This window comes from Equus quagga, chromosome 14, assembly GCF_021613505.1.
Source record: "Equus quagga isolate Etosha38 chromosome 14, UCLA_HA_Equagga_1.0, whole genome shotgun sequence".
Lineage (NCBI taxonomy): Eukaryota > Metazoa > Chordata > Mammalia > Perissodactyla > Equidae > Equus > Equus quagga.
In genome coordinates this window covers 53,089,452-53,103,885 of record NC_060280.1, presented here as the reverse complement: position 1 = coordinate 53,103,885, position 14,434 = coordinate 53,089,452, and the positions used below count along the sequence as shown (strand labels likewise).

The 14,434-nt window shown below is 33.2% G+C and overlaps 1 protein-coding gene across 5 annotated transcripts in view; it reads right to left on the bottom strand.

Moving 5' to 3' along the window:
- The window catches only part of DYNC2H1 (dynein cytoplasmic 2 heavy chain 1), a 289,228-nt gene that overhangs the window by 111,114 nt on the left and 163,680 nt on the right, over positions 1-14,434 (bottom strand). For all 5 annotated transcript variants that reach the window (XM_046637538.1, XM_046637540.1, XM_046637542.1 and 2 more), the window contains 4 exons: positions 14,265-14,390; positions 11,755-11,865; positions 7,237-7,392; positions 2,536-2,611 (listed from right to left, as the gene is read on the bottom strand). In XM_046637538.1, the coding sequence (XP_046493494.1) occupies positions 2,536-2,611; positions 7,237-7,392; positions 11,755-11,865; positions 14,265-14,390 (469 nt within the window). The remainder of the gene's footprint in view (positions 1-2,535; positions 2,612-7,236; positions 7,393-11,754; positions 11,866-14,264; positions 14,391-14,434) is intronic.

Below are 14,434 nucleotides of genomic sequence, written 5' to 3'. Positions count from 1 at the left end.
AATACATTAGTAATGCATATGTCATTCATTCATAAGCAGGTCACCAGGGCATACAGAAATATTAATGTACCTTCCAACTTATAAAATACAAATAGCCATTATATGAAATATTTTACAGAATTTTTATGAGAAATTCTTACTTTTCTCATTAACTCATTGTTCTCAAGACAAGTTTTATTTTAAGATTAAAAAAAGAACAACAAATTATAAAACAACAATAACAGTAAACAATTATTGCCAGCTTACTTAATATATTAAATGTACTAAATGTTAAATGCTTCATGTGGTGTTTCTCATTTAAACTATTCAAAAAATTGAACTAAGGCAGTGGCTACTATTATTCCTATTTTACAGATCAGAAAACTCAGGCTTAAAGGTTGCTCCCGGTATCACATAACACAGTTACATAATTTTTATACCAACTGCCCCCTGATTAAAGTGCTGGTTACATGAATGTGTTCCGTCTTGAAACGACATTGAATGATAATCTTACAATATATGTACTTTTTGTACATACATTATATTTCATTAAAAAAATTTTTTTTTTTTTGGCTGGGGGAGATTGAACCCTGAGTTAACATCTGTGCCAATCTTCCTGTTTTCTATGTGGGTTGCTGGCATAGCATGGCCACCTACAAGTAGTGTAGGTCTGTGTCTGGGAATCGAACTTGAGTCCCCAAAGTGGAGTGTGCTGAACTTAACAACTAGGCCATGGAGCCAACCCCCTAAAAGTTTTACTCTCGTAAACATATAAATTAAAATGGGACTTGGCCACATCCTAGATGTCTATCCTTATTCTTTTGCCAAAGACAAGTTACAGAATAATTTCTCATGTCATTAATTTAAAAAAAAAATAACTGAGTGCCTAAGATGGATGAGGCCCTGTTTAATTTTTTTATTTTTTGAGGAAGATTAGCCCTTAGCTAACTGCTGCCAATCCTCCTCTTTTTGCTGAGGAAGACTGGCCCTGAGCTAACATCCGTGCCCATTTTCCCCTACTTTATATGTGGGATGCCTGCCAAGGCATGACTTGCCCAGTGGTGCCATGTCTACACCCGGGATCCGAACCAGTGAACCCTGGGCCGTCAAAGCAGAATGTGTGAACTTAACCTGTGCACCACTGGGCTGGCCCTGAGGCTCTGTTTTAGGTGCTAAGGACATACAAAGTAACCAAAACAGTCAAAGATCTTGCTTTAATGTAGATTAGACTCTAATGGGAAGAAATAAACAAAATAATAAACGAATAAATAAACAAGAAAATATCAGGTAGCACTAATGTACTAAAACAATAGAATAAGAGGATAGAGAATAAGTAGAAGATTATTTTAGAGTTGGTCGTAATAAAAAGCTTTTCTGAAGAAGACACCTCTAAGCTGAGATGTGTATGATAAGAAGAAAGTTACTTAAAAGTTTGGGAGAAAAGCATTTCAGACAGAAGGAAGAGTCCTACCAAAACCTTCCAGTATGAACAAGCCTGGCTTGTTCAGGAAACAGAAATAAGACAAATACGGCTGTAGGTTTTAAATGGGAATTATATACTTTATTTTACTTTTCTAAAAAAAAGTTTGTTTACTTTGTGGAGCATTTTTGAAAAGGTGCTAAAATAGAAATTAGAGTAGGCAAGAAGACACTGTTTTGATTACCAAGGGACTGATAAAGTTGAAAGAAGTAAACAAAATCATGATGTGATTTAGACATGGAAGGAAGAGAAATTGCCAAAGCACTGGATATTTGAGGATGAGAAAACAAAAAGAACCCAGGGTGATTCACAAGCTTTGAACTTGAACAACCACATGAATGGTGATGCCATTTACTGAAATGGGGCAGACTCAGGGCAGAGTGGTTTGGCAGGGTTGCAAGGTGGGAGAGGGAAATAAAAATCAAGAGTTCTGTTTGGGACATTTTAAACTTGCGATTCCTAGCAACGTCTTCTCTTCACTAATCCACCATTGTTCTAAACTCCAGTGTCCTCTTGCCTTGGCCCTGCACAATAAACTTCAGGGATTGGACTGTCCCTGTCTTCAGGAAGCTAAGAGCTGGATGGTTTCAGGGGATCAGATTATATGGTCTTGTTTGCCACCCTATTTCAATCTATTATTTATACCTTGGTTCCTGATTCCTACCTAATCATACAATTAAGATTGTACAGATCCTTGGTATTGACCTTAATGCACCATAATCCTGAATTTTAACAGTTTCCTTGAAAGAGATCTGAACGATTCAGTTGAAGCTGGAAACTTCTGAAGCCCACAAAGTAAAGACAAGGTACTTCCAGCTTTCGACCTCCTGAGAGATAGAGATCAATCAGAAATCTCTGTGTTATATCAAAACCAACGGCCACAATTGATAATTTAATGTAAGAACTCTCAGAAAATACAAGCATGACAGTCAGGACAGAAAACACAGAACAAAAAGCAAAAAGTAAATTTTATGATAGGAAGTTAAGTCACTCTTGAAGAAATCATATTGTTAATAAGACCTCAAAAAAAATCTTCATTAACACTAGAGATAAAAATTTTCATCATTAGAACTTACCGTCAAAGAGTCTGTCAATAATGTTGTACCCAGCCCGAAGATCTGATAAAGAAAACTCATAAAACTTGGTCCAGCCCTATGAAAACAAATTTTAAAAATATTAAAGAACTATAAGCAGTGTTCAAAGCTATATATGTATGTATCACTGCCCTTACAATCTTAAAAAGAATGTTCAACATATGCTAAAAAGAAGATAACTCCTGAGAACTTTTAATAAAAACAATAAACAATAAAGTAATAATAAATCTTTTTAAAAAGAAATATTTTGACCTCCACAGCATGCAAAGGACCTTATAACACCATAACAGTTTTTAACATTTAAGTATGTGGCAATACAGTCACATGCAGAGAGAACAAATTAGCATAGTAAATTTTTGAGTGTACTTACTATGTACACATTTTGTCTTTCAGATTTGTGGATTTTTCTCCACAAACATGAAAACAGAAATATTACAAAAATTTGTAAAGGCCCAAAGGCATACAGTATTATTTTACATACATTTGATCTACAAAGCATTCATGTTAGAACTAAATAAAATTACAAACTTACAGCTAATAACTAAAACACTTGTGTAAAAAGAATATTCACAGAGATCTATATTTTGTAGAGAATAACATGAAATAATTAAAAATAATTTCTATGGGGCTTCCATGAACTGTAACTAATTAGTTTTATCCAATAAAATAAGTTCAAACTAAAATCTATTTAGACTTGAATAGTATTTAAGAATATTGATACAAATTTCAGTCATTCACTCATCATTCCAAAAATATTTATTAAATGTGTGTTATATATCAGGCTCTGGGAATAAAAGAATGAGTGAATCAAAACATAAACAATCCTTGCTCTCTTATAGCTTTCAGTCAAATGTGAGAGGGGGGAGGAGGATGGACACATTCACTCACTCAAATACATGGACAACTACAAACTGTAATAGGTTTGATGGAAAGACACACACTTGGTGTAAATAAGAAAGAGATCTGACCTAATCTAAGACGTAAGGGAAAGTCACCCTGGTGGGGTGGGGTGGGGTATAAAACAGAAAGGCAAAAGTAGACAGACAGGACAAAAGAATTAAAGAATTTTTGTACTGTATTGTAACAGAAGGCGAAGATACCAAAAAAAGAGGTGTTAAGAATGATTTCTAAGCATATGGCTTACTCAAATTGATGGTGGTGTCATTCGTTGATAAGTGGAATACTGAAAGAATATGTGGTCTAGAAAGGGATATCATGAGATCATTGAATAAAAGTGTTCAACAGAAGCTTATTGAGTGTCTGCTATATACTAGACACTGTTTTGCTCAATGAGAATATTGCAAAGAACAAAAAAGACAAAATCTATGCTCTGAAAAAGCTTATGTTCTACTACTTGGATCTAGAATATGTGGGTTTTCAGTCATTTTTGAGACATCCAACTGGATAGGTCAAATAAATAGTGGGATATATAAATCTAGAGCTTAGAGAATTCATCTGGGTTGGATATACAAATTTGGAGGTCACTAGCGTTTGAATAGTTATGAAAAAAATAGCATAGATGATGAGAAAACAAAAGAAATTTAAACTTCACTCACTAAGTTATTTTATACCCAAGAATTAAACATATATAAGGAGCATGTACCCATCAACAGTTAACAAAGTTCCTATAACATTTGAAATAATTTTTTTACCAACTCAAAACAGTCTTATTAATAACATTTATATCACTCTCATAGATCTTATTTGTGAAATGTTTAAAAGCTTTTTAAAGTACCTTAAAGATTACTCAATACTTCTAAAACTCTCAAATTAGAAGAATGTTGCTATCAATAATTGTTAATATAGCAATTTCCAAGTGAAATACTAATTCCAAAATAATAACTGGACTCTCTATATAACAGTTACTGATACACTGTTGGATGATTAATGATTTAAAAATATACGGTACAAAAAATTTGAAAGGTAATTTTTGTTATTCATGTCCTATTTTTTGATAGAAATAATGTTGTAAATTGTGGAGGGGTGCTCTAGATAGCCAATCCAATCCTATTTAGCCCTCTCGGAATCTAGGCACTTTGTTAAGTGTTCTTATGAAGATGAATGAGATGAAGCCTGTTGTCAGGGTGCTCACAATCTAGCAAGAATAACAAGATATCAGAGAACAACAAATATAAAACAAAAGTTAACATCACATCTAGTACAGTATTAGAAGTACAACATATACGTGTAAAACAGACATTAATTCTGCAACCAAGTATAGCATTGCAATGAAAAATAGCAAAAAATAGTCTTTTACTAACATGAGGAATAAAAACTAAGTTGAATTAGTAGTGGATCTTTACTTCTGAGATTTGGTCCTTAAAAAAAAAAACAAAACCAAATGAGGAAAAGAGGTAAACAGAGTTTGTGGAGTACATATCCTTAAGACACCATCTCTAGCAATTTATGGTATTCTATATTTGTCTACTTTTACCTCCAATTTTATGATTTTCATGAGAGCAAACAGAGTGGTAAAAAAAAAAGCAACATTTTCAAATATTTTTGTGTGTACAACTGAATTTCTGTATTTTCTATGGAGAACATTTTGGTAATATTTATGAATTTTTCAAAATACACATATCTTTTGATCCAAACAGTCCACATTTAGGAATTGGCCATCATGAATAAGCCTTAAATGAGGCAAGTACAGGGATCTCCACTGCAATATTTTCTGTAAGAGCTAAGACTGAAAGAATATGTATGCCCATCCAACAACACAAAACTGTTTACAAATATGTACATCAATATAATAAATACAAATAATATTTTAAAATCTGGTATTAAATGGGTACTAATATTTAACAAACTCTACAATGTATTGGTTAATAAAGTAAGGTACAGAGCCATATTTGTAACGTGCTGCCATTTGAGTTAAAAAGAATATATGTGTGTTTATAACTACATAAAATGTTTGTATATTTCTATAATATCCCTGAAGGACATCCAAGAAATGGTGAACAGTGGATGCCCTGGGAAAAGACACTGGGTGGCAGAGGGATAAAGAGGGAGGAGACTAAATTTTAACTGCAAACTTTTTCATAGCTTTCTAATTTATACATGTGCATGTATTACTTAATAAAAAATAAAATATAATTTCATTTAAAAGTATAATTTTTCTTTCCTCAATAAAGTTGCATCACTATCACCATTCTATGTGTATCCATCAAGACTAATTGATCCTTTAGGCTAAGGACAGACATCAGAGAAATTAGGGGCAAAGGTTTTAGAGGACGATGGGTCTGGTCATTTCCAAGCTCTACAGCTTTTTAGACGTGATTCCTTCAGCAAGTTAATCACCATTGAGATTCATTGTCCTCCTTTGTAAAATGAGAATAATAAGCATACCCTCCCCATGAATGTGTTATACAAATTATATGAAACAACACATTGCTATTATTATTTACTATTTCATCAGTTTGACAAATATTTATTGATAGATTATATGACAAGCACAGTTAAGCACTTCTAAACATACACTATTTCATTTAATCCTCACAACAAAGGTAAATGTGATCATTACTCCCATTCTACAGTTGAGGAAACTGTTGCTTATTGGGGTTAAAGAAATTTACTTGAGGTCACACAGCTAGGAAATTCTAGACTCAGGACTCCAAACCAAATCTGTAACTCCAGAATCTAATGCTCTTATTTTGACATGTAACTGAAATAGAGAGGCTAAAAGAAACGCAAGTGGGGAGGGCAGTTTGATGAGAGATTATCCCAATAGAAGTAGACAAGGTTGAAAAAAGAGCAAGGAAAAATTTAAAGATTGAAGAGTGATGTAATTTATGGGTAAGATAGGCATTTGGCAAAAAAGAATGAAGCACTGGTACCAGTTAGGACCGCCAAGATGATGGAAAAATGTGGCTATTGATTGTGATGATAATAACAACTAGGGCCTATGGTGAGACAGCACTTGACCAAAGATCATACAGAAGCCCAGTGTGACTGAGGTGTAGAGAGCAAGCGGGAAGAGGGGGTCTGAGAGGAGGCTGAAGAGATAGGCAAATCTTTCCTTCTGAACCACAGTAAGAAGCAGCATATTTTTTCCCAAGTACAATAGGAAGATTTTAAGCAGAGTAGCAACATAACCAAACTTACATATTAGAAAAATAATTCTAGCTACCAAATGGAAAAAGCAAGAAGAGTTGGAAGGTTATCTCAAAGTAGTACAGGTTAGAGGTGATGAGGTTTGGAAAAAATGGTGAGGAGAAATGCAAAGATTTGAACTATATTTTGGAAGTAGAATCAACAAGACTTGATAACAAATCAGGTTGGGAGGCTAAGAAAGAGAAACATTTCAAGAACAACTCAGGTTTCTAGCTTGAGGAAGTAAACAGATGTCAATGCCTTTTACTGAGAGGAATACACTAAAGAAAAAGCAGACATGCACAATTCACTGTTTGAACTTTGAGATATAAACCATAAAAATGATACGTAACAATCATTGAGGGCTCATGACTGTTCATGCATCGTTCTAAACACTTTAACTCAAAGAGATGTGAAGTAGATAATTATCCACAGTCCAGAAGTTTAAGAGAAAAGACTGAAGTAGAGATACAAATTTATGAATCATGAGCAAAACTATAAAGTAATTGTAGCCATTTACACTAAACTGCAAAAATATTCTAATATAAAAAATATGTACAGCTTAGAATATACCCAAGACATGTATTCACTTACCTGTGGAATATAATTTCTTCTTTCTTGACACGCAGCATGAAACCATGCAAAACTGAAGAGAGCATGAGCTCGATGTATATTATCCTTTTTGCTAATTTGCTCAGGAGTCCAAGATTCATAAGTACGCATTAAATTCTTCTTCAGACCTGGAGGTGACTAAAGATAAAAATTAACAGATAGCATATTGTTTACAACCTTACAAATAAATCAGCAGGTAACATATTTCGGAACATATTTTAATGAAGAAAATTTTTCACCATTACCAAGTTTGACTTAAATTGTTATTGTTATTTCAAAATATATTAATATAAAACTAGTTTTAAATTCTTTATATCTAACAGTTCATTTCAATTATAAACCCAAAATAATTTTTCAAATTAAAAAAACCTATATAACCAACAATATTCAAAATAACCAAATAAGTTTTATATGATCATTGAAGTATTTTACTGAAACTAAATCATCATTTATAATACAAATGTGGTATTGATTCTTATGGGGCAGGTGTTTTTGACTACTATATGCCAGTTATCCCTTTCCAGGTGCTATTTGAATTTCCATGAGGACTTCAACATACTATTTACATATAATGTCAACCAACCTTAGTGCACATTAGTCCACTACAGTTAAAGTGGGCATTACCTGACATTGCCAAGTTCATAAACACAAATTCAACCTCAGGACTGAAATTGTATATTGGACTAGGACTCAGTCAAAAACACTTCCCCACATGTCTAGAATCTGTTAATATTATACTTTTAAATAACCAAGAAAAGAAAAATTTTGAATTCTTGGAAAAAGAGAAAAATAAACCCACTCCAGAAAAAAGAATTCTTCTAAAATAAAAAAAAAAATAATGTGCATTTGTCTGCTCAATTTATTTTAATTAGCTTGTTTTAAAAAGTAAGATTTTTCTTCAAAGCAGTTTCTTATATAAATAGAATAATTCAAGTCAGTACTTTAAGAATGTTTGCTACAAAGAATAGTCATTCCCTTTGCAATCCTTTTCACCCTGTTGTCTCTTAAATAAAAAGACATTTTTATTTAAAATTAGAAGAAAAATACCATTGAGTTACTAAGTACATATCCGAATTTACACATTTCAATTGAAAATGTTTGATGTTTATGAAACATTTACAAAATATTATCATAGAATAGGCCAAATTTTCTTAGCACTATTCAATACAACGTGACATTAATAGGAAACTGCACAACCACTTTGAGGTTTTTTTAAAGGCACTATACTAAAGATTATGCAAAATGAATAAATCATATATAATTACAGAGAAAATCATACACAAATACAGACTATTTGAAAAATAGCAAAATGAAAAACATTAATGTCAAATTAGGAGATAAGGCCAAAGACATATGTACTCAAGTGCAAATTCACAGACTTAAAATAATTTCAATTTTAATGCAAGTAATATAAATCAATTAAGTATTCAACATAAGAAATCAGGGAGAACAAAAGCAAATACAAATCTAAGGAAAACATAAGGAAGAAAAAATAAAGAAAAAATAGGAAATTCAGTGAATAGAAAAAGAATACAAAATAAATTAATAAGTATGACATCAGTTCCTTGGAATAAATTTTTTTTTTTTTTGAGGATGATTCGCCCTGAGCTAACTACTGTCAATCCTCCTCTTTTTGCTGAGGAAGACTGGCCCTGAGCTAACATCCATGCCCATCTTTCTTCCTTTACTTTATACATGGGACACCTACCACAGCATGGCTTTTGCCAAGTGGTGCCATGTCTGCACCCGGGATCTGAACCAGCAAACCCCAGGCCACTAAGAAATGGAATGTGCGAACTTGACCGCTGAGCTACCGGGCCGGCCCCAATGGAATAAATTTTTAAAAAGAACTGTCAACTAATCAAAAAAGAAAAGAAATAAACAATAAAATGTAGATTTAACAATTTTAAAAGAGTATATATGTATGTGTGTACATATATGTGCATATGTAATAATAATTTTAAACATAATGAACTGCACTATTTCCTAGGATAGTTAAAATTATATAGTGATTTAAGGAAGAGAAGACAAATTCAATAATTTAAATGAAACTGAAAATTTCCATAAAAACGTAATCAAATGACCTTCTAAAAAAGGATCCTGGCACATATGTATGGTGACGGATAAAAATAAGAATACTGCTGGTGAGCACAATGTAGTCTACACAGAAACTGAGAAACAATGGTGTACACCTGAAATTACACAATGTTATAAACCACTATCAACTCAATAAAATAATTGGAAAAAAATAAAGGATCCTAGAAAAGCTCACCCATTAAGTTACAACATTCAAGAATCAGTCCCCCTTGATATATTAACTCTTCATTTATTGAAATATTTACTGTGTTCTTCCTATATGCTGGTATTATCAATATATACTTATCATTTAAGTACAAAAAGCAAGAGAAAAGATAGCCCCTGCCCTCACGGCATGTACAATCCAGTTCTAGAAGATGGTTTAGTGGAAGAGGGTACTGGGGGAATAGTTGAAGAGGATTCTGGAAAGCTTCTCTAACCAGACATTGAAGCGATATTCATTCAATTAATATTTCTCCAAATATTAAATTATCTTTGCATTCCCTGAATTAATCCTGAACCTTTTTCTTCCTTAAATGAGACTAATAACTCCAGATGAAAAATAAGAAGGACTGATCTAAAATAACAGGTAGTCATAAACATTAATAAGACATTTTTCTTCAGAAAAAAAGATTGTATAAAACAGAGAAATTTCTACAAATTGAGAGAAAATGCAAGCAGAACGTCTTTTCCCAGTTTTAAAAAGTTTAAATTCAGTTTATTATTTTCTCTATGACTTTGGCCAGTTATATAATATCATTCCAAACATATATAGTTTTCGATATAGCGTGTTGGGGGAGGACCTGCCTGGTATTAAATGCTAGAAGGATGGATGGATGAACGGATGAAAGGAAGGAAACAAACACTGAAAATCTAAAGCAGCTACGTCAAAAACAAATGATATGAAAACTGGATATCCACATGCAAAAGAATGAAGTTGAACCTTTACCTTACACCGTAAGTATGACATCAGGTATTTGGAATAAATTTTTAAACACAACTGTCAACTAAACAAAAAAGAGATATATGTAAAAACTAACTCAAAATGGATTAAAGACCTAAATGTAAGACCTGACACTATAAAACTCCCAGAAGGAAACATAGTGGGAAAGTTTCACGACACTGGATTTGGCAATGATTTCTTGGATATGACATCAAAAGCACAGACAGCAAAAGCAAAAACAGACAAACAGGACTACATAAAACTTAAAAACATCTATGCAGCAAAGGAAATAGTCAACATAGTGAAAAGGCAACCCTATGGACTGGGAGACAATATTTGTAAACTATATATCTGACAAGAAATGCCTACAGCTCAACTTCAGAATATATAAGGAGCTCCTACTACTCAACAACAAAAAAGTAATCCAATTAAAAAATGGGCAAAGGACTTGAATAGACATTTCTCCAAAGAAAATATACAAACAGCCAAGAAGCATATGAAAAGATGTTCAATATCATTAATTGTCAAGGAAATGCAAATCGAAACCACAGTGAGATATTGCCTCAGAATGTTAGGATGGCCACTATAGAAAAAAAAAAAAAAAAAAACAAGTGTTGGCAAGGATGCAGAGAAATTGTTTGTTGCAGTGGGAATGTAAACTGCTGTACTGCAATGGAAAACAGTACAGAGGTTCCTCCAAAAATTAAAAATAGAATTACCACGTGATCCAGCAATCCCAGATCTGGGTATATATCCAAAAACATCGAAAATAGAATCTAAAAAGATATTTGCCCACCCAGGTTCACTGCTGCATTATTCACAATAGCCAAGAGGTAGAAGACCTAAATGTCAGTGGACTGATGAATGGATAAAGAAAATGTACCAAGTACATACACTGGGATATTATTCAGCCTTAAAAAAGAAGAGAAATCCTATCACATGCTACAACATGGATGAAACTACTGGACATTATGCCAAGTAAAATAAGCCAGTCATGAAAGACAGGTAATGCAAGACTCCCTCATACGATGTATCTCAGGTAGTCAAACTCATAGAAATAGAAAGTAGAATGGTGGTTGCCAGGGGTGCAGAGAGAGGGAAATGAGGAGTTGCTCTTCAACGGATACAGAGTTTTAGTTTTGCAAGATAAAAAGTTCTAGAGACCTGTTGCACAAGATGCATGTAGTTAACAGTAGTGTACTGTATACTTAAAAATGGTTAAGATGGTAAATTTTATATTATGTCTTTTACTATGATAAAAACAGCAAAGAAAGATACAAAATAAAATTTGAAAGGAAAATTTAAATGCATTTTTATAAACATCATCTTATGCTATTATTTATGTATACTATACCTTGTCTAAACATAAAGGGAGGTTTCTGTGTGTTTTGTACAATAGATAGTAGTTTACAGAGCTTTAGAAGGCATGCACAGATTACTGCACTTGAACAACTAGTGGTCCAAGTTTTATATTTTCTTACCTCATATGTTATCTTCAAACTCGTCTGTAATAAAATGGGAGTAAAGTTGGGATGAACTTCTGCAGTGAGCCAAAGACGAAAGGTATCTTTAGGTTGAAGAGTATTCAATTCCTTGTTTATAAAAACAATAAAAATATACTTAAATATATACATAAATTTCCATTTTATAAATATATTATAAATATATTATAAATTTATTTATATATTTTATATTTATAAAATATATAAATATATAAAATATATACATTTTATAACTATATTATAAATATATATAAATATATATTATAAATATATTATTAAGTAGTAATTTTTCTTAGTAAAATCCTTGTGACATTCTGATACATATATTTTTTAATTTTTATTGTTAACGATAAGTTACAATCTTGTGAAATTTCAGTTGCACATTATTGTTTGTCAGTCGTGTTGTAGGTGCACCCCTTCACCCTTTGTGCCCACCCACCACCCCACCTTTCCCCTGGTAGCCACTAATCTGTTCTCTTTGTCTACATTTTTTTTTTTTTTTTAAGATTTTATTTTTTCCTTTTTCTCCCCAAAGCCTCCTGGTACATAGTTGTATATTCTTTGTTGTGGGTCCTTCTAGTTGTGGCATGTGGGACGCTGCCTCAGCGTGGTTTGATGAGCAGTGCCATGTCCGTGCCCAGGATTAGAACCAATGAAACACTGCGCGGCCTGCAGCAGAGCACGCAAACTTAACCACTCGGCCACAGGGCCAGCCCCTCTTTGTCCACATTTTTAAATTCCTCATGTGAGTGGAATCATACAGAGATTGCCCTTCTCTATCTGGCTTATTTCACTTAACATAATTCCCTCAAGGTCCATCCATGTTGTTGCAAATGGGACGATTTTGTTCTTTTTTACGGCTGAGTAGTAGTCCATTGTATATATATATACTACATCTTCTTTATCCAATCATCTTTTGATGGGCACTTAGGTTGCTTCCACATCTTGGCTATTGTAAACAATGCTGCAATAAACATTGGGGTGCATAGGACTTTTGGAATTGCTGACTTCAAGCTCTTTGGATAGATACCCAGTAGTGGGATAGCTGGGTCATATGATAGCTCTATTTTTAATTTTTTGAGGAACCTCCATACTGTTTTCCATAGTGGCTGCACCAGTTTGCATTCCCACCAGCAGTGTATGAGGGTTCCTTTTTCTCCACAACCTCTCCAACATTTGTTACTATTAGTTTTAGATATTTTGTCATTCTAATGGGTGTAAGGTGATATCTTAGTGTAGTTTTGATTTGCATTTCCCTGATGATCAGCGATGATGAGCATCTTTTCATGTGCCTATTGGCCATCTGTAGATCTTCTTTGGAGAAATGTCTGTTCATGTCTCCTGCCCATTTTCTGATCGGGTTGTTTGATTTTTTGTTGTTGAGTTGTGTGAGTTCTTCATATATTATGGATACTAAGCCTTTGTCGGATGTATGACTTGCAAATATTTTTTCCCAGTTAGTGGGTTGTTTTTTTGTTTCAATCCTGTTTTCATTTGCCTTGAAGAAGCTCTTTAGTCTGATGAAGTCCCATTTGTTTATTCTTTTTAATGTTTCCCTTATCTGAGAAGACATGGTGTCCGAAAAGATCCTTTTAATACTGATGTCAAAGAGTGTACTGCCTCCATTTTCTTCTAGAAGCCTTATGGTTTCAGGTCTCAGCTTTAGGTCTTTGATCCATTTTGCATTTATTTTGGTGAATGGTGAGAAAGAATGGTCAATTTTCATCCCTTTTCCTTGGACATCCTTGGTGTATTAGGCATGCACATCTCTACCACTGTCTCTACTTGTGCTGATGGAATTAACAATGGTTATTTTTTTTTTCCTCCTACGCTTAGCTAAATCATACATAGCCTTCAAGAAATATCTTGCCTTCAGAGTCATTTGTAACTACCGAAGACCATATTCATCTTTTTTAAATAAGCACTAGACTTAAACCCAGGTTTGCATTTAAAATCTACCCAGCAATTTGTTCTCTCTTAAGGTTATTTTTGTCCTGGGGCCATTTGACTTAAATTAAATGATTACTTCAGTTTACACTCCAGCTTCCATAGCACCTAGGACGCTCTCCAGCCCCCTCTGGCTCCTCAACATCTTTTCTCCCCATCTACATACAACATAACAAGAGCACAAAGAGAAAGTAATGGTATAAATAGGCTTCCTACAATCCTTTAAAGCATTTCCATATTTTTCTTCTGAAAAAATTCTCTAAACCTCCCTTTAATCCTGATTAATAATTTCTTGGCTTCCATTAAATGCCTTTAAGAAAGACATTCTTATAGACATCCTATTAAAATATCCATCTTGGTTTGTAGAAATGTACATCTTTTAGAAGAAAATACTTAACAGATTTTAAAAGATTTCTCATCAAATACTAAGTTTTTAAAAAACATCATAAATAATGCATAACATATTTTAATACTGATGTTCCTTAGAAATTACTGAATTGAGTGTATTAGATATTATTTGCATCACATTTATCTGAATCTACCTTTTCCAAAACTGGCAGCCAAGATACCACAAGATGTAAGTTCTTCAAACAGAGCCAGTCTCCATTGCGGGCACATTCTTTTAGCATTTGAATTGCTACATCAGCTTGACCTTGACCCATGGCAACCTGCCAAAACAAAAACAGAAAACAAAACTAAAAAAACAGATCTG